Raw genomic sequence first — 20,663 nt, 5'->3', positions numbered from 1 at the left:
TTTTACTACAAATCCCACAATTCCATTTTCCTCCATCCCACACATCAGCCACCCCACCCATTGAAACATAAATGAGCTGCACACCTGTGGTTTTCAATCAGGGTGCTGTTGCATTAGTTGCAGATTGCTCTCTCCACCCATTGAAGCAGACAGGCTACCTGTCATCAGCTGACTTGTAGTCAAGTCTCGGCCGCATTGCAAGCTGGGAAAAATCTGAGACAACAGTCATTTTGTATGCGGGTAAAAATAAATAGTGGGTGAAAATCACATAAGAATTGTGAGAAAACCGTCACACACAGGTACAGACACTATATTATGAACTAGACTAACTTTACAGCCCCTGTAGCATAGTCAAATAAAAAAAAAAAATACAGGAATATCCCTTTAAAGGGGCAATCCAGGAAAAAACTTTTTTTATATATCAACTGGCTCCAGAAAGTTAAACAGATTTGTAAATCTTAATCCTTTCATTACTTATGAGCTTCTGAAGTTAAGGTTGTTCTTTTCTGTCTAAGTGCTTTCTGATGACACGTGTCTCGGGAACCGCCCAGTTTAGAAGCAAATTCCCATAGCAAACCTCTTCTAAACTGGGCGGTTCCCAAAAGACACGTGTCATCAGAGAGCACTTAGACAGAAAAGAACAACCTTAACTTCAGAAGCTCATAAGTACTGAAAGGATTAAGATTTTTTAATAGAAATAATTTACAAATCTGTTTAATTTTCTGGCGACAGTTGAGATATATATAAAAAAGTTTTTTCCTGGATAACCCCTTTAAGGACTCGGTCGTACCTGTACGCCCTGGTCCCATTTCCGGAGTTTAAAGCATTCCCACGAGCGTAGAACACCCCATGGGTCCCAAATGCTATTAGCAGCAAGGACCCAGGGTTAATCGGTCAATCGGGCCAATGCCCGGCATTAACCATTTAGACACCGCGATCGAAGCTGATCGCGGCATCTAAAAGGAAACTAAAAGTATTCCGGCAGCTTAGCAGAGCTGATCGTGACCATCGCGGTAAAGCCGTGATGTCCCGATCAGCTGAGAGGACGGCGGGAGGTTGGCTAAATCCCACGGTCGATTGCATACACGTAGAAAAGTACCAAAGTCCAAATTGTGTATTTTTGCACAATAAATTTTTTTATAAAAATCGATCAAAAAATCCCATAAAAACAAAAATGGTGCCAATTAAAACTATAGACCACAGCGCAAAAAATTAGCCCTCATATAGTCCCGTATACAGAAAAATAAAAAAGTTATAGAGGTCAGAAGGTGACAATTTTAACCCCTTAAGGACCGTGTTTTTCCGTTTTTGCACTTTCTTTTTTTCCTCCTTACCTTTTAAAAATCATTACCCTTTCAATTTTGCACCTAAAAATCCATATTATGGCTTATTTTTTGCGCATCCAATTCTACTTTGTAAAGACATCAGTCATTTTACCTAAAAATTTACGGCAAAACCCCCCCAAAAAAATCTATGTGTGAGAAAATTGAAGAAAAAAACACCATTTTGTTACTTTTGGGGGATTCCTTTTCTAAGCAGTACACTTTTCAGTAAAAATGACACCACCTCTTTATTCTGAAGGACCATAGGATTAAAATGATACCCTACTTATAGAGGTTTGATTTGGTCTTACTTCTGGAAAAAAAAATCACAATTACATGGACAAATTTTTTTTTCTTTCAGTAGTTTTTTTATTGAATTTTACCATAATTGAAAAACATAAACATGTATAAAGGACAGACGCAGCTGTCAACTTATTATTTTACAACAAACACAGCGAACATTTGTTTACTGTATATAGGTAGACTTGGTTGTCGATTCAATCTTACATATGAGACAGCAGATGTTTAACCAAACCAAAAGGAAAACAGAAAAAAACTAAAATAAATCTATATATATAAAACTCAACGTGTGTGTGTGTATACAGTGATCCCTCAACTTACAATGGCCTCAACATACAATAGTTTCAACATACAATGTTCTTTTCTGGACCATCGTAAGTTGAAACCAGACTCAACATACAATGTACAGACAGTCCAGATCTGTGAAACGTGTCAATGACTGGAAGAACTGACCAATCAAAATGGGCATTCACTGGTAAAACCCCTGTATTACTGAAGCGTATACACTGACTGGTGTCTGGTAGCGCCCCCTACAGTACAGGGAGGTATTACATGTTCTGTACACTTTACCTGTTCCAGGGTTACCTGCTCCTTTGGACACCAGGTGAGGGTGACTCCATTACTTTTTTAGGACACTGTGTACTGTACAGGACTCTGAAGAAGCTCCTGTCCTCTACATAGACCAGTGTTTCCCAGGCAGGGTGGCCACAGCTGTTGCAAGACTACAGCTCCCAGCATGCCCGGACAGCCTTTGGCTGTCCGGGCATGCTGGGAGTTGTAGTTTTGCAACAGCTGGAGGCTCCCTGCTTGGGAAACACTGACATAGACAGTGATTTACAGCTCCCAGCAGATCTTTATTACTTTTATATGTAAAGATTTGCTTTATCTGTATTAGTTATCTACCGTATTTATCGGGGTATACCACGCACCGGCCTATAACACGCACCCTCATTTTACCAAGGATATTTGGGTAAAAAAAGTTTTTTACCCAAATATCCATGGTAAAATGAGGGTGCGTGTCTGCGCGTGTATACCCCGATACATCCCCAGGAAAGGCAGGGGGAGAGAGGCCGTCGCTGCCCGCTTCTCCCCCCCTGCCTTTCCTGGGGTCTAGAGCCGTGCTGCCGGCCCTTCTCTCCCCCTGGCTATCGGCGCCGCTGCCCTTTCTGTCCCCCTGACTATCGGTACCGGCGCCCCATTGCCGGCGCCGATAGCCAGGGGGAGAGAAGTGGCGCCGACAGCCAGGGGGAGAGAAGGGGCAGCGGCACCCATTGCCGGCGCCGCTGCCCCGTTGCCTCCCCCCCATCCCCGGTGGCATAATTACCTGGGTCGGGTCCGCGCTGCTGCAGGCCTCCAGCGTGCGTCCCCTGCGTCGTTGCTATGCACGGCGCGGCGCACTGACGTCATGAGCCGTGCCGTGCAGTGCATAGCAACGACGAAGGGGACGCACGCCGGAGGCCTGCAGCAGCGCGGACCCGACCCAGGTAATTATGCCACCGGGGATGGGGGGAGGCAACGGGGCAGCGGCGCCGGCAATGGGTGCCGCTGCCCCTTCTCTCCCCCTGGCTATCGGGGCAGCGGCGCCGATAGCCAGGGGGTGAGAAGGGCCGGCAGCACGGCTCTAGACCCTAGGGAAGGCAGGGGGAGAGAAGCGGGCAGCGACGGCCTCTCTCCCCCTGCCTTTCCTGGGGCGGTATCGGCGTATAACACGCACATAGACTTTAGACTTTAGGCGTTATACGCCGATAAATACGGTACTTATTTTTCTTTAATTCTCACGTTTTCCTATTTTTGGATGACATTTTGGTTCCTTTTAGAACCAATTACCAGGTTTCCATAGAGTTCTGGTCTCAACATACGATGGTTTCAACATACAATGGTCGTCCCAGAACCAATTAATATTGTAACTTGAGGGACCACTGTATATGTATGTATGTATGTTCCACAAAAACGTCCAAACGACTAAAGATATTAACATGAAACTTGGCACACATGTTACTTATATGTCAACAACAAACATAGGATAGGTGATTTAACCCTTACTCACCCCCATTTGCCAGGGGCGGGGTTTATGTTTAAAGTCCCATACAAGTCAATGGGAAATATATGTGACTGCATAACTTCCAAACGGCTGGAGATATTTCGATAATACTTGGTCACATGTTACTTATATGTCCACTTAAAATATAGGATAGTTAATTTAACCCTTAACTACCCCCATTTGTGATGGTCAAGGTTTTTGTTTAAAGTCCCATGCAAATCAATGGGAAATGTATGTTCCCATATAACTTCCGTACGGCTGGAGATATTTCAATACCTGGTACACATATTACGGGATGGGATAGGAGGTCGGGATAGGAGGTCGGGATAGGAGGTCGAGATAGGAGGACGGGATAGGAGGTCAAGGTAGGAGGTCGAGATATGAGGAAGGGAAAGGAGGTCGGGATAGGAGGTCGAGATATGAGCATGGGAAAGGAGGATGGGAAAGGAGGTCGGGATAGGAGGTCGGGACAGAAGGTCTGGATAGGAGGTCGGCATAGGAGGACGGGATAGGAGGTCGGGACAGGAGGTCGGGATAGGAGGTCGGGATATGGGGTTGGGATGTGACAACAATATATGAGGACTGGATATGAAGTCAAAAGCTTCCTTCTTTGTTTATTTTCCTCCCCAACAAGGATTAGGAAGGAAAAACCGGGCAACGCCGGGTACTCAGCTAGTAAATAAATAAGAAGAAAGGAAATATAACATCTCCGACATGACATACACAGTAGTATGCATGCGTACCAATAATGTTAAAGATTTTCTTTTTTCCTTATATATCTTCTTTTATCCTTATATATCTGATGCATAATGAAACACAGTAGAAAAGTGCAAATGCCAAGACAATACTAATAGAACAAGATGATGATAAGGTTTAACTCTAATAATGTAGTGCCAATGTGCCTCTTGTAACATAATGTCTTTAAGTATCACGAAAATGTATACGTTTAAAATTGTCATCTTCTGGCCCCTATAACTTTTTAATTTTTCCGAGTACGGGGCGGTATGAGGGCTCATTTTTTGCGCCGTGATCTGAAATTTTTATTGGTATCATTTTTGTATTGATCGCATTTTTGATCGCTTTTTATCCATTTTTTCATATAAAAGTGACCAAAAATACGCTATTTTGGACTTTGGAATTGTTTTGCACTACGCCATTGACCGTGCGGTTTAATTAATGATATATTTTTAGAGATCGGACATTTGCGCACGCTGCGATACCACATGTTTATTTTTATTATGGTTACATATTCTTTATATGGAATTTGGGAAAAGGGGTGATTTAAACTTTTAATAAGGAAGGGGTTAATGGGTGTTGTTTTTTTTTTTTTTTCTTTTTTACTTTTTATTCAACTTTTTTTTTAACACTTTTAGTCCCCTTAGGGGACCTTTAGGAGGAATCATTAGATTCCTCATACATATCAATGTGGTTTCATAGAACCACATTGATCTGTGTGCTCTGCGCATTCACAACATTCACAGCGCAGCAGCCAGCACAGGATGTGAGGTGAGCCCTTCGGCTACCTCAGCAGCGATCGTGCTGCTGGAGGGCGATGGTTTAACCCCTTAACGACGATGGACGTAAATGTACGTCCTGATTTGTCGGTACTTCGCTCACCAGGACCTACATTTATGTCCTGTGTATGACCGCGAGCATCGGCTGCTATCAGCAGCTGGGGACCCGCCGGCTGATATCAGCAGCCGGGGACCCGCCGGTAATGGCCGACATCCGCGATCGCGTGGATGTCTGCCATTAACCCCTCAGATGCTGTGATCAGTACAGATCACGGCATCTGCGGCAATGCGCATGTTAAAATAGATGAGTGCTGCTGCGGCGATCCAATCATCTGTAATGGCGGAAGGAGGTCCCCTCACCTGCCTCCTGCTCTGGTCTGAGATCGTGCAGACCAGAGCAGGAGATAGCTGATAATACTGATCAGTTCTATGTCCTATGCATAGCACTGAACAGTATTAGCAAGCAAATGATTGTTATAGATAGTCCCGTATGGGGACATAAAAAGTGTAAAAAAATAAAAAAAAGTTGAAAAATGTAAAAATAATATGTAAAAAAAAAGTGAAAAATCCCCTCCCCCAATAAAAATGAAAATTGTCAGTTTTTCCCAAAAAGCTTAATTTTTTTTTAATAAACATATTTGGTATCCCCACGTGCGTAAATGTCCGAACTATCAAAATTTTATGTTAACGATCCCATACGGTGAACGGTGTCAATGTAAAAATTTTTAAAAAGTCCAAAAATGCTGCTTTTTTTGTCACATTTTATTCCCAAAAAATGATATAAAAGTTTTATATATGCAAATGTGGTATTGATAAAAAGTACAGATGACTGCGCAAAAAATTAGCCCTCATACGGCCCTATATACGGAAAAATGAAAAAGTTATGAATGGTCAAAATAGGGCGATTTTAGATTACTGATTTTGTACAAAAAGTTTTAGATTTTTTTAAGTGGTACATAATATAAAAGTATCTAGCCATGGGTATCATTTTAATCGTACTGACCCACAGAATAAAGAACGCATATTATTTTTACCGTAAATTATACAGTGTGAAAACGAAACCCTCCAAAATGTGCAAAATTTTGGATTTCATTTAAATTTCCTCCCTAAAAATTTTTTTGGGGGGGTTTGCCGTACATTTTATGGTAAAATGAGAGATTTCATTACAAAGTACAATTGGTCATGCAAAAAACAAGCCCTTTAAATGGGTCTGTAGATGGAAATATAAAAGACTTATGGATTTTAGAAGGCGAGGAGGAAAAATCGAAAGCGCAAAAATAAAATTGGCCTGGTCCTTAAGGTGAAAAGGGGATTGGTCCTTAAGGGGTTAAATGTCCATTTAGACGCCGCTGTCAACTTGTTGACAGCGGCAATCTAAAGGGTTAATAGCCGATTGCCACATGTCAGCGATTAACACCAGCCTCCAGCTACAGGTATCAGCTTGGGGGCCGCCCGGTATGAGACGTCGAGCCCACGCCATACAACGGTTGCTGTCTCAGGACGAGCCGGCTCGTCTTAGACGGCAACCGGTTAAACATACTAATTTTGCTGCCTGTATTTAGGATTTTTTTAAGTAGTAAAATTTATCTACATAAATTGGGTATCTTTGTAACCGTATAGACCTACAGAATAAAGATAAGGGGTCATTTTTACCGAAAAGTGCATGGCATAGAGATGGAAGTTACAAAATGGCATTTTTTGTTTAATTTAACGCCACAAACAAGCCTTTATATGGATCTCTAGGTGCAAAATTGAACGCCTTATGATTTTTAGAAGGGGAGGAGGAAACCAAAGTGCAAAAATGAAAATTGGTGGAAATGTCTGATAGGAGTACTATCAGAAAGGAGAGAGCACAGAGGAGTACTATCAGACAGGAGAGACCACAGAGGAGTGCTATCAGACAGGAGAGAGCACAGAGGAGTCCTATCAGACAGGAGAGAACACAGAGGAGTCCTATCAGACAGGAGAGAGCACAGAGGAGTGCTATCAGACAGGAGAGAGCACAGAGGAGTCCTATCAGACAGGAGAGAACACAGAGGAGTCCTATCAGACAGGAGAGAGCACAGAGGAGTGCTATCAGACAGGAGAGAGCACAGAGGAGTCCTATCAGACAGGAGAGAACACAGAGGAGTCCTATCAGACAGGAGAGAGCACAGAGGAGTGCTATCAGACAGGAGAGAGCACAGAGGAGTCCTATCAGACAGGAGAGAACACAGAGGAGTCCTATCAGACAGGAGAGAGCACAGAGAAGTGCTATCAGACAGGAGAGAGCAAAGAGTAGTATAATCAGACAGGAGAGAGCACAAAGGAGTCCTATCAGAAAGGAGAGAGCACAGAGGAGTCCTATCAGACAGGAGAGAGCACAGAGGAGTGCTATCAGACAGGAGAGAGCACAGAGGAGTCCTATCAGACAGGAGAGAGCACAGAGGAGTCCTATCAGAAAGGAGAGAGCACAGAGGAGTCCTATCAGACAGGAGAGAGCACAGAGGGGTGCTAGCCCACCCTCACTTACTGGACTTTGTCGTGCTTAAGCCTAGGCAAAACCATGATTTTATAAAGCCCCTTTCACACTGCCGTTGTAACCCTGCAGGCAGGGTACGTTAGAAAAAAAGGGGGAGAAAAATTACTGGATGTGCTGTCTTTTTCTCCTGCTAAAAAAACAATGGCACCTGACGGATCCCATTATGGTCAATGGGAACCATCGGGACCTGTTGTGCCCTGTCCCAATAACGGTCATCAAGGAAAGAAAAAAGATCCTAACGGCCATTTTTGGGAAGGGCACAGTGGCAGTGGGAAAGAAGCCTAAGTCATGATTTCTATAAAAAGGAAATAACATTTTCTTATGAAGTATATTAGACTGATGCACAAATTCTGCAGTGTGAATGGGACTGCGGAATCCCATTAAAGTGTATTGGCTATTAATTTTTGTGGAATTAAAATGTGGAAATCCATCTGAAATTCTGTAGTGTAAACACAGCCTAAGTATATAGGATAACTATGCTTAGTGTCACTTTACCTTTTATTCGGATTCAGCGCTTATTTCAAGATTCCTCATATTTTCTGCTCTATTTGCCATGGGGCAGAAACATGCGAGTCCTAAGAGGGTTTAACCAAGGAAATTTTCCTTGCCAGTTCCTCAGTGTGAACGTACCCTTACTCATAGAAGTAATTGCGTTGCCATCACTCGTCAGCTGCACATCCCTCAATTCATGTCTCCCATAGACATGAACTGAAGGGTATGGCGTGACGTCACGTCTCCAATCCCAGAAACTCAGAGGTTTTTGAGATTGGAGCAGCAGCCCAGAACAGAATGCCGGGTGCTGCAAGGAGATTGCGGGGGGTCCCAGCAGTGGACCCCCACAATCAGACATCTTATCCTCTATCCTTTGGATAGGGCATAAGATGTCTATGTTTGGAATAACCCTTAAATGTCCGTGCAGATGTTACACCAACTCTGCTGGTGCCTGCTGCACACAGAAATTCCATACATTGGCCCTAACACAGTACATTATATTGACATCTTTCCTGTTGCATCTGGATGTATGTTATTTTACACTGTAGAACCATGTTATGTTAACCTCTTCAGGACGCCGGGTGTATGCATGCGCCCTTCATCCCGAGTCCTTAAGGACGTGGGGCATATGCATACGCCCATGGGAATTCCAGTCCCCGCCGCTAGCCGGTTGGGGACCGGACCGGGATGCCTGCTGCAATCTGAGGGGATGCCTGCTGAGGGGAATGAAAGTGAAAGTAAAGTGATCTTTAATGTGGCAATCACTAGGAAGGCCAAACTGCAACTCCCAGTATGCCCAGACAGCAAAAGGCTGTCTGCGCCTGCTGGGAGTTGTAGTTTTGCAACATCTGGAGGGTCACAGTTTGGAGACCACTGTTACAGTGGTGCCCAAACGGTAGCCCTCCAGATGTTGCCAAACTGCAACTCTAAGCATGCCTAGACTGCCCAGGCATGCTGGGAGTTGTAGTTCTGTAACATCTGACCCTTCAGATTTAGCAATTTTCATGAAATGTTTGAAAATTGCTGCTCTACTTTGAAGCCTTCTAATTTTTTCAAAAAGTAAAAATATGTCCATTTTATGATGCCAACATAAAGTGGACATATTGTATTTGTGAAGAAAAATAAAATGTATTTGGAATATTCATTTTCCTTACAACCAGAGAGCTTCAAAGTTGAAAAAATGCAAAATTTTCATGAAATTTGGGGATTTTTCACCAAAAAAGGATGCAAGTAACGCCGAAAATTTAACACCAAAATAAAGTAGAATATGTCACAAAAAAACAATCTCAGAATCAGAATATTCGGTAAAAGCGTTTTCGAGTTATTAATTCGTAAAGCGACGGTGGTCAGAATTGCGAAAAAGGGCTGCGTCCTTAAGGGGTTAAAGAGGACAATTCACTGAATTAAAAAAAATATATAATAATAGCTATTAAATCGCCAGTGTAAATAGACTCTTTCCGAATGAATCCTTTATAAAAATCACTGGGCTGCTCACTGGTGTTGCCAGTTGGCAGCCTGACAGGAAGTTTTCCGCATGCCCAGTGCCACAAAACAATGGCCCTGATTTGCTATTGTAAACCCGACATATTCTGTCGGGTTGTGTGGCAGAAATTCTGTGCGCCAGAATTTGCACCAGAATTTCGAAAAACCTGACCGATTCTCCATTTTACTGAGAAAACCTGAAAAGGGACGTGGCAGTCAGGAAAGGGTGGCGGGAGTGTCTTTGTAAATACTGTGGAAAAATATCTGTTGGGGAAAAAAAAAACACAAAGAAAACTCCACTCCACTCTTAGTAAATCAGGGCCATTATGTTTGAGTAGATTTTCTCTGTAAGGGTAGGCAGCTGTACAGTGAAATCATGGTGTGAACCCACCCTAACTCTTCAGTCCAGCCAATTGCAAGCTGACTTTCCAGACTGACAAACCAACGGGAGGTGAGTTAAAGTTTATTTTGTTTATTTTTTGCGGCCCGGGCATAGGGATACCGCACAGTATAGAGCAGTGGTCTTCAACCTCCGGACCTCCAGATGTTGCAAAACTACAAATCCCAGCATGCCCGGACAGCCGTTGGCTGTGCAGGCATGCTGAGAGTTGTAGTTTTGCGCAGGTTTAAGACCACTGGTATAGAGTGTCAGCGCCGGCGGCCACAACAAACAGGGGGAAGAGGAGGGAAGCGCTTGCGGGTGACATGTGAGTATTTACCCCGATGGGGAAAGCGCTGGGCTGATAATTAATTGAGGGAAGGGCAGAACAGCACTTGCGGGTCACATATGATTAGTTCCCCGATGTGGGGACAGCGCAGCACTGGGCTGGTTCATTTATTCCCGAGGGGCCAAACCGGTATTGCGGTATGGGGAAAAATTCATATCGTGCAGCACAAAAATTTCGGTATGAATCGATATACCGCCCAGCCCTACTCTGACTTACCTTCCTCTGTTCCCTTTATGCTGCTAGAATCAGTCTCCCATCCTTCAGCCCCAGTCTTTTTTTAGCCTTTGGTGCCAGACACGTTACAGTGCACTTAGCTAACCGCCAGACGCTCAAGCCCGTCATATCACTCTGCCGCTCAGCCTATCACCGGCCGAGGCAAGATGTTCCTGCAACCAACGAGTAGCTAAACGCAGTGTGACGTGTCAGGGACCAAAAGCAAAGAAGACCGAGCTGAAGGACTGGAGACAGATTCCAGGGCATCGAGGGAACGGCGGAAGTTAATTCAAAGTTTACTATTGTTATTCTGGCAGCCCGGGCATATATGAGAAATGAAAGTTTTGCTGGAGTTCCCCTTTAACCTTTGGAGATGCAGAAACAGTTATTAACTATATTTTATGAATAATTAAAAAATCTAATAAATTAATATAAATATATCGATAAATATATTTTATATATGTTTATATTTTGGGCAGGTGTGGTGGTACAATGTCTTTGATGAAGTGTGCGATGTGGCCTTTGGGAATTTTTAAACACAGCTCTAGTGTTTTTTGCACAAGAAGGGCAATCAGCCTCTTTTCTGGCTCTCCTACGACTACGCAATGGAGCAAAGTTGTGTCTGATGCAGAAAAAATTGTGGGTTATCCAACGTCCTTCATGAGTCTTCGTTGTCTTCTGAGTGATGAACTGAGCAACATAGCAATGCAAGTCAGAAAACTGGTGGGAACCAAGCATCCTTTACTGAATACGGCCAGGTAATGTACTGTGTTTGCACAAGACACAAAACAAAAGGCCTTTTTAGGATAAATATCTGTTGATGAACTATTATCAATTTAATTTTGGAGGTGTATTTTTTATTGTGATACATATTGCTTAATTTTCAGTCAGGCCGTTAAAGCCTTGCTGTCCAATCCTTTATTTTGTAAGAATTTTTATAACCATTTGTCCATATTACAGTACTATTTTTGCACTTATCCTGAGCTACTCTGTATGGGGCTACTGAACATTGACAAGGTCAAGGCATCATTCACTCTGGTGAGAATTTTGTCCCTGTTCTTGGGATAGGTGGGGTTCCCAGTGGGAGTAACTTTTTCAGATGGAAATGCTGTACCCCTTTAATTTTTTACAAAGGACTATTTGAAGTTGGAGTACGATTTCAGTAAGACTAGGACTACATAGTGACTTTTGGCAAAGACTGTCATGTCATGCTGCTGAGCTGTAGCTGAATGCGGTCACAAATGTCCAGTTGTGGTTGTGGCCACTTGCTGGTTTCCGTGCAATCCCATTTACTTTCATTAGCTGCTATGTACAGCAATTCAGGAAGGGCGCTATGGTAGCCCTAGACCAAATTAAAGGATTAAAAAAAGTTATCTTATATTTTAAAAGATAAAGGATCCTCCATAATAAGATTCTTCAGCTCCATAAACTAAAATCCTTATTTCTTAAGTTTAAAAGAAAACGGTCATTCGTTCACCCACACTAAACCCAATACACCAGGTTATAGTGTGGGTGAACAGGAGACCGATGCGGGCTCTCTGACTAATATACATACCTGCAGTCCGGCACCCAGTCCCTCTGAAAATCCTGTTCTGTCTTCTCTGAATTGCGCGCTGGAGGCGAGCCTGCCGAATGGATTTGACTATTCATGATCGCTGGTCACATGAGGGCTTGTACCTACTGAGCGCTCATGTGACCAGTGACTATGTATATTCAAATCCAGCCGGCGAACCCATCTCCAGAGCGCAATTCAGAGAAGACAGAAGAGGATCTTCAGAGGGACCAGGCGCCGGACTGCAGGTATGTATATGAGTCAGGGACCCCGTATCTATCTCCTGTTCACCTGCACTATAACCCGGTGTATTGGGTTAGTGTGGGTGAACGGGTGACCGTATGACACGGTTTCGATGTTTTATACATCCTTACTCGTGACTGGAAAACTTAGTTGACAAGGGCAAAACTTACGGCCCATAAACACAGGCAACATGCTGCTCCAAAGTCTGCAGGCCCGTTGTAAGAAGAATTTTTTTATATATCTAAAACAGACAGGAGTATTTGAGCTATTGGCTGAAAACTGGAAAGAAGGTTAGGCTAGGTTCACACTACGCTTTGTACTTATGGTTCCCGTATACGGCTGGGAGGAGGGGGGCGGGGCTTAATCGCGGTGCCTGCAATCAGCCGTATACGGGAACCGTATTTAATGCATGTCTATGAGCCGACCGGAGTGAACCGCAGCCTCCGGTCAGCTGCGTTTTTGGCCGTATGCGGTTTCCCGACCGTAGGCAAAAACGCGGTCGTTTTTGCCTGCGGTCGGGAAACCGCATATGGCCGAAAACGCAGCTGACCGGAGGCTGCGGTTCACTCCGGTCGGCTCATAGACATGCATTAAATACGGTTACCGTATGCGGCTGAGTGCGGGCGCCGCGATTAAGCCCCACCCCCCCTCCTCCCTCCCAGCCATATACGGGAACCGTAAGTACAAAACGTAGTGTGAACCTACCCTAACAGGGTTCTTACACACATAGTAACACTAACCCTACATCTTAAACATTGATAGTTACCATTTTTGCCACACTATTGCTCCCTATGGTCTCCTCCTCCTAAAATTCCTGTCATACATCAGAATTCTGGAAAGTATTAAAGGAGATGTCTGGTACAGACTATTCCTATTCCATCCTGCCCGGGCTGCAAAAAAGAGAAAACAATCTTTCACTTACCTTCCTACGTTCCCCCGGAGCTCCGCAACAGCTGATCGGTTGGCCGGGCTGTCTACTTCCTACTTCCCTACATCGCTGCGGCCGGTGATAGGCTGAAGCACTGTGTGACTTCCCGGGCCAAGGGAAGTAGGAAGTAGACAGCCCGGCCGACCGATCAGCTGTTGCGGAGCTCTGGGGGAGCGTAGGAAGGTAAGTGAAAGTTTATTTTCTCTTTTTTTTTTGCAGCCCGGGCAGGATGGAATAGGAATAGTCTGTACCTGACATCTCCTTTTATACATTTTTTTACCACATACATCCAATATCAGTCAGGTTTTATATACTTAAAGGGGTATTCCGGGCAAAAACATTTTATGCCCTATCAGGGTATAAGATGTCTGATTGCGGGGGGCCTGCCGCTGGGAACCCCCGTGATCTCCCTGCAGCACCCGCATTCTATGCGGGAGCTGCGTCTCCAGTTTCGGAAACCTCCGGGACTGGGGAAGTGACGTCACGCCACGCCCTCTCCATTCATGTCTGTGGGAGGGGGCGTGATGGCTGTCGCGCCCCCTCCCATAGACATGAATAGAGGGGGCTTGGCGTGACGTCACGTCCCCAGTCCCGGCAACTGGAGACGCAGCTCCTGCATAGAATGTGGGTGCTGCAGGGAGGTCGCGCGGGGTCCCAGCGGCGGGCCTCCCGCAATCACACATCTTATCCCTTATCCTTTGGATAGGGGATAAAATGTTTTTTTGCCCAGAATACCCCTTTAACCCCTTTACTCAATAGCCTGTTTTGACCTTAATGACCAAGGCAAATTTTCAAAATCTGACATGCGTCCACTTATTTGGTAATAATATTTGGAATTTATTAAACCGATTCTGAGATTGTTTTTTTCTTGACATATTGCACTTTTACATTAGTGGTAAATTTTGATTGATATATTTAGCGTTTTTTTAGAATGTTAGAGGGTTTATAAGTTTAGTAGCAATTTTCCAGATTTTCAAGAAAATTGCAAAATCTGATTTTTCAGGGACCAGTTCAGTTCTGAAGTGGAATTGAGGGGCCTGTATATAAGACACCTCATAAGCACCCCATTTTATAAACTGCACCCCTTAAAGTTGTCAGAATGACATTAAAGAAGTTTATAAACCCTTTAGGCGTTTCGCAGAAATAAAAGCAAAGTGGAGGCGGAATTTAAACATTTTATTTTGTTGTAGATGTTGCATTTTAATCCATTTTTCTGTAACACAGTAGGTGTTGACTTAGAAGTATCCCATATGTGGCCTTTGAGTGCTACATGTCTCTCACACAGGCCTCAGACATGAAGGCGTGCTGTGTGGATTTTAGGGCATCGTTTTAGTTTAGGATATTTTGTTGGCATCATATAAAATTACAGGGGTCTTCGGGTGCTAAAATATTTTTGGGAGACAAGTTGACGCTTTCATTGGTACCATTCTGGGGTACATGTGACACTAATCGTTTTTTTATTTTATTTTTTATGAGGTGGTATACATAAAAGAAAAAATCTATTCTGCGGTTGTTTTTTATTTGTATTTTTTAGGCCGTTCGTCATGCGGTATAAATGACATGTTACTGTTACACTGCAGGTTGATGCGATTACGGCGATATAAAATTTATATACTTTTTTTTATATTTTAGTTAATTTATGGCATAACTTTTTTTTAAGTCGACGTATTCTGTGCGCTGTAACTTTATTTTTTCACTGATGCAGTTGTGTGAGGACTCTTTTTGCGGGACATGTTGATGTATTTGGGGAAGACTATTTTTCGGTGTGTAGTATACACATATATCATTTATTTTATAATTTTTTCACATTTTTTTTCTTTTATTTTTCACATTTATTTTATTTTTCTTTCACTTTTTTTTATTTTCACACTTTTGTTTTCCACACTTTTTTTTCCACACTTTTAAAAAAAATTTTTTTAACTATTATACACATAATTCAATGGAGTTCACATCTGTACTGACAGGCATAGGATAGAAAAGTCCCTACCTTAGGTAGAGAATGATCGCTCATGTCGCCATGACAACGGAGGCCAGTGCTAGGCTTCCAGTTGCATGGCAACCATCGGCACTCTGCTTTCACTTTGCAGTGCGCCGATCAGTGACAGAGGGAGCTCCATCCCTCTGTTACCCTAATAGACGCTGCGGTCTCGGTGACCGCAGCATCTACAGGTTTAACCCAGCATCCTCCGATGGGATCCCCCCCAACACCGATCGCTTCACACATTTTCTTATCCAATAGCAGGAGAAAAGGTGCTTGTGCAGGGGAGGGAAAACAGACAACAGACTGTTTCACGTCACACGGACGCTTCTTCCTGTCTTAAATTGTACCTGTTGTTAGAAAAAACTTTTTATTTAATGCAGATAATACCATTATATAAATATTTGTAATATGTGTATATTTTTGAGTGAAGAAATGCTGTCCCTGCAGCTATTGTCTCTGTATCACGGAGGCCAAATATTGGAAGTGAGGGCAGGACTAGCAGGGCCCTTTGCAGGCTCTTGGCTTGTCAATCATCCTGCTGTGTGGGCTGGGAGCATGTCACAGAGCCTTAGTGCACACAGTCCTACTTGTCCTCACTGCACAGAGCCCTGCTTGTCCACCAACACTTCCTGTATTTTGTCTCTTTACAGAGACACACAGGCAATAGCTGCAAAGACAAACATTTTTTTATCCAATGTATATTACAAATATACATATAATGTTATTTTCTACATATATAAAAGGTTTTTGTTAATGACAGGTACACTTTTCCCCCTAGGGGCCTACCAAATGTTTTCAATCAAACCCTCGGGCCTCAGCCCAGGTATTCACTTTTAATACTTCATTAAATATCAAGGTGCACTTTGAATTTTTAAAATTATGGCTCATGCCTTATCTGCCGCTGGGTTTTCCTTCCTAGCTATTCTATTGTTATCAGGAGCTTACAGTGCTCACTATTGATAGTCTATTCAATTATTAAAAAAACACTTAAATTATCCCTCTACATGTTTCGTTGCATCTGCAACAACATCAGGAGGGTAATTTGTCACATTGGTGACGGACGGAAGCAGGTGAGGGGACCTTTGCCATCTTGGCTAATCTGATCCCCGCGGCCGTGCGGGCGATTAGATCAGTCATTTAAAGCACTGCATTGCCGCAGATGCCGTGATCTGTATTGATTGAGGGTTAATGGCAGATATCAGCACGATTGCTGATGTCTGCCATAACCGGCAGGTCCTCGGCTGCTGATAGCAGCCGGGACCTGCCATGAATGATGTGAGCTCCGGTGCTTGCCTCATGTATAGGATGTAAATGTACGTCCTGGTGAGCTAAGTCTCAGCTGATCAGGATGTATATTTATGTCCTTAAGGAGTTAAAGGGGTTATCCTGGAAAAACTTTTTTATATATATATATCAACTGGCTCCAGAAAGTTAAACAGATTTGTAAATAACTTCTGTAAAAAAAATCTTAATCCTTCAGTACTTCTGTAGCTTCTGAAGTTAAGTTTGTTCTTTTCTGTCTAAGTGCTCTCTGATGACACGTGTCTCGGGAACCGCCCAGTTTAGAAGCAAATCCCCATAGCAAACCTCTTCTAAACTGGGCGGTTCCCGAGACACGTGTCATCAGAGAGCACTTAGACAGAAAAGAACAACCTTAACTTCAGAAGCTCATAAGTACTGAAAGGATTAAGATTTGTTAATAGAAGTAATTTACAAATCTGTTTAACTTTCTGGAGCCAGTTGATGTATAAAAAAAAGTTTTTTTCCTGGATAACCCCTTTAAATCAGCAACTTAGGTTACAGACGATCCTACCATGCACACACTAACACTCATTCCCCTTTGAAACTCTGTGAAGTCTGACAAATTGCACCCCTAAAACAAAAAAACAAAAAAAAAACAGATTTTTACAAATAATAAAGTTTAGCAGTCGTAATATATATTCCACGTGACAGAACAACGAGGCATTACTGGTGATGACAGTTGTGTCAGGAAGAGTTGAACTTGACTATGTAAGTATAGTGTTTGAAAATACTAGTAATTTTATACAATCCCTCTAGGTTATGTGCAAACAGCAGGGGAAATAATCATAGTTCTCCTTTCATGTCATGTAGGAACTAATAATACTTATAATGGACATGTTTAGAAAGATGATCATGTACCCTTTAACTTCTTCCTGACACATGACATACAGGTAAGTCATGGGTCGGGTAAGCAGACATGACGCGGGCCCGCGGGTGGGGTCTGCGTCATAACCAGGAGATGACCACTGCTATCGGCAGCTGACATCTGCCGGTAATGACGGACATCGGAGAAAGCTTTGATGTCCGTCATTTTAAATACAGTGATCTATACAGATCATGGCATTTAAACATTAAATGCCGCTATTTCCTGGTGTCTAGTGGTCCCATAGCCCCCCCCCCCGCAATGTAATTGTGGGGGGGGGGGGCTATGGGTTGCTAGGGAAGCCTGAGGCCTTACCTCGTCCTCTGCATTTTTTCTGGCTCTGTGATTGCTTAAAGAGGTACTCCCCTGGAAAACTTCTTTTTTTTTAACCCCTTAAGGACCACGGGTTTTTCTGTTTTTGCACTTTCGTTTTTTCCTCCTCACCTTTTAAAAATCATAACCCTTTCAATTTTGCACCTAAAAATCCATTTGATGTTTTTTTTTTTTTGCGCCAACAATTCTACTTTGCAGTGACATCAGTCATTTTACCCAAAAATCTACGGCGAAACGGGAAAAAAAATCATTGTGCGACGAAATTGAAGAAAAAATGCCATTTTGTAACTTTTGGGGGCTTCCGTTTCTATGCAGTACATTTTTCGGTAAAAATGACACCTAATATGTATTCTGTAGGCCCATACGATTAAAATGATACCCTACTTATATAGGTTTGATTTTGTTGTACTTCTGTAAAAAATCATAACTACATGCAGAAAAATTTATACGTTTAAAATTGTCATCTTCTGACCCCTATAACTTTTTATTTTTCTGCATATGGGGCGGTATGAGGGCTCATTTTTTGCGCAGTGATCTGAAGTTTTTAGCGGTACCATTTTTGTATTGATCAGACTTTTTGATAGCTTTTTATGAATTTTTTCATGCTATAAAAAGCGACCAAAAATACTTTATTTTGGACTTTGGAATTTTTTTGCGCGTACGCCATTGACCGTGTGGTTTAATTAATGATATATTTTTATAGTTCGGACATTTACGCACGCGGCGATACCACATATGTTTATATTTATTTTTATTTACATGGTGTTTTTTTTTTATGGGAAAAGGGGGTGATTTGAACTTTTATTAAGGAAAGGGGTTAAATCACATTTATTAACTTTTTTTTTACACTTTTTTTTGCAGTGTTATAGCTCCCACAGGGGGCTATAACATTGCATACGCTGATTGCCAGCACTGTTCACTGCAAAGCCCTAGCTCGTGTCCCATGCATTTTCACTGCGGTAGTCCCGATCAGCCCCGCTGAGCAGCTGGGCAGCTTTTACTTTCGGTTAAGACGCGGCGTTCAACTTTGAACGCTGCGTCTAAAGGGTTAATAGCGCGGCACCGCGATCGCTGCCGTGCGCTATTAGCCCCGGGTCCCGGCATCAGATACATGCCGGGACCGACCCGATATGACGCGGGGTCACCGCGTGACCCTGCGTTATATCGTGCGAGCCGGCCAATGACGTAAATATACGTCCTTGGTCGTTAAGGGGTTAATCAACTGGTGCCAGAAAGTTAAACAGATTTGTAGTACTTCCAGTACTTTTAAGGGGCTGTATACTAAAGAGAAATCTAAAGAAATGCATTTCCTCTCATGTCATGACCACAGTGCTCTCTGCTGACCTCTGCTATGCATTTTAGGAACTGTCCAGAACAGTAGAAAATCCCCATAGCAAACATATGCTGCTCTGACAGTTCCTAAAATGGACAGCAGAGGTCAGCAGAGAGCACTGTGGTCATGACATCAGAGGAAATGCATTTTTTTTTTAGATTTCTCTTTAGGATACAGCCCCTAAAAAGTACTGGAAGGATTAAGATTTTTTAATAGTAATTTACAAATCTGCTTAACTTTCTGGCACCAGTTGATTAAAAAAAAAAAGTTTTCCACGGGAGTACCTCTTTAACCCCTTAAGGACCCGGGCTTTTTCCGTTTTTTCATTTTCAATTTTTCCTCCTTAACTTTAAAAAATCATAACTCTTAAAAATTTTCACCTAAAATTATATATAATGGCTTAATTTTTGCGACACTAATTCTACTTTGTAATGACATTAGTCATTTTACCCAAAAATCTACGGTGAAACGGGAAAAAAAATCAATGTGCGACAAAATTGATGAAAAAACACTATTTTGTAAGTTTTGGGGGCTTCTATTTTTACACAGTACATTTTTTGTCAAAAATGATACCTTACCTTTATTCTGTAGGTCCATACGGTTAAAATGATACCCTACTTGTATAGGTTTGAATTTGTATCACTTCCGAAAAAAATCATGAATACATGCAGGAAAATTTATACGTTTAAAATGGTCATCTTTTGACCCCTATAACTTTTTTATTTTTCTGTGTTCAGGGCGCTTTGAGGACTAATTTTTTGCGCCGTCATCTGAAGTTTTTAGCGGTACCATTTTTGTTCTGATCAGACTTTTTGATCACTTTTTATTCACTTTTTTGTGGTATAAAAAGTGATCAAAAATGCGCTATTTTGGACTTTGGAATTTTTTTTGCGCGTACGCCATTGAACGAGCGGTTTAAAAAGCGGTATATTTTTATAAATCGGACATTTCCGCACGCGGCGATACCACATATGTTTATTTTTATTATTATTTACATAATGTTTTTTTTATTTTTGGAAATGCCGGGTGATTCAAACTTTTATTAGGGGAAGGGATAATTGAAAGGGTTAATGATTTTTTTACACTTTTCTTATGCAACATTATAGCTCCCATAAGGGGCTATAACATTGCATGTACTGATCTTTTACACTGATTGATCCATCTCCATAGGAATGGATCAATCAGTGTTTTCGGCGATTGAATGCTCAAGCCTGGATCTCAGGCTTGAAGCATTCATTCGGCGATCGGACAGCACAGGAGAAGGTAAGAAGACCTCCTCCTGTGCTACAGCTGTTCGGGATGCCGCGATTATACCGCGGCGATCCCGAACAGCTCCCTGAGCTAGCCGGGCACTTTTACTTTCGTTTTTAGCCGCGCGGCTCAGCTTTGAGCGCGTGGCTAAAGGGTTAATATCGCGCGGCACAGCGATCAGTGCCGCGCGCTATTAGAGGCGGGTCCCGGCTTCACTGTGACGCCGGGCCCGCCGCGATATGATGCGGGGTCACCTTGTGACCCC

The 20,663-nt window shown here is 42.7% G+C and overlaps 1 protein-coding gene across 6 annotated transcripts in view; it reads left to right on the top strand.

Annotated features, from left to right (window-relative positions):
- PDSS2 (decaprenyl diphosphate synthase subunit 2) overlaps window positions 1-20,663 on the top strand; it is a 315,097-nt gene that overhangs the window by 5,800 nt on the left and 288,634 nt on the right. For all 6 annotated transcript variants that reach the window (XM_056566243.1, XM_056566238.1, XM_056566241.1 and 3 more), the window contains one exon: window positions 11,093-11,371. In XM_056566243.1, the coding sequence (XP_056422218.1) occupies window positions 11,106-11,371 (266 nt within the window). In that variant the 5' untranslated portion in view covers window positions 11,093-11,105. The remainder of the gene's footprint in view (window positions 1-11,092; window positions 11,372-20,663) is intronic.

Source organism: Hyla sarda, chromosome 3 (genome assembly GCF_029499605.1).
Source record: "Hyla sarda isolate aHylSar1 chromosome 3, aHylSar1.hap1, whole genome shotgun sequence".
Taxonomy (NCBI): domain Eukaryota; kingdom Metazoa; phylum Chordata; class Amphibia; order Anura; family Hylidae; genus Hyla; species Hyla sarda.
The sequence above is the reverse complement of the archived record's forward strand: the minus strand, read 5'-3'. Positions and strand labels throughout refer to the sequence as shown.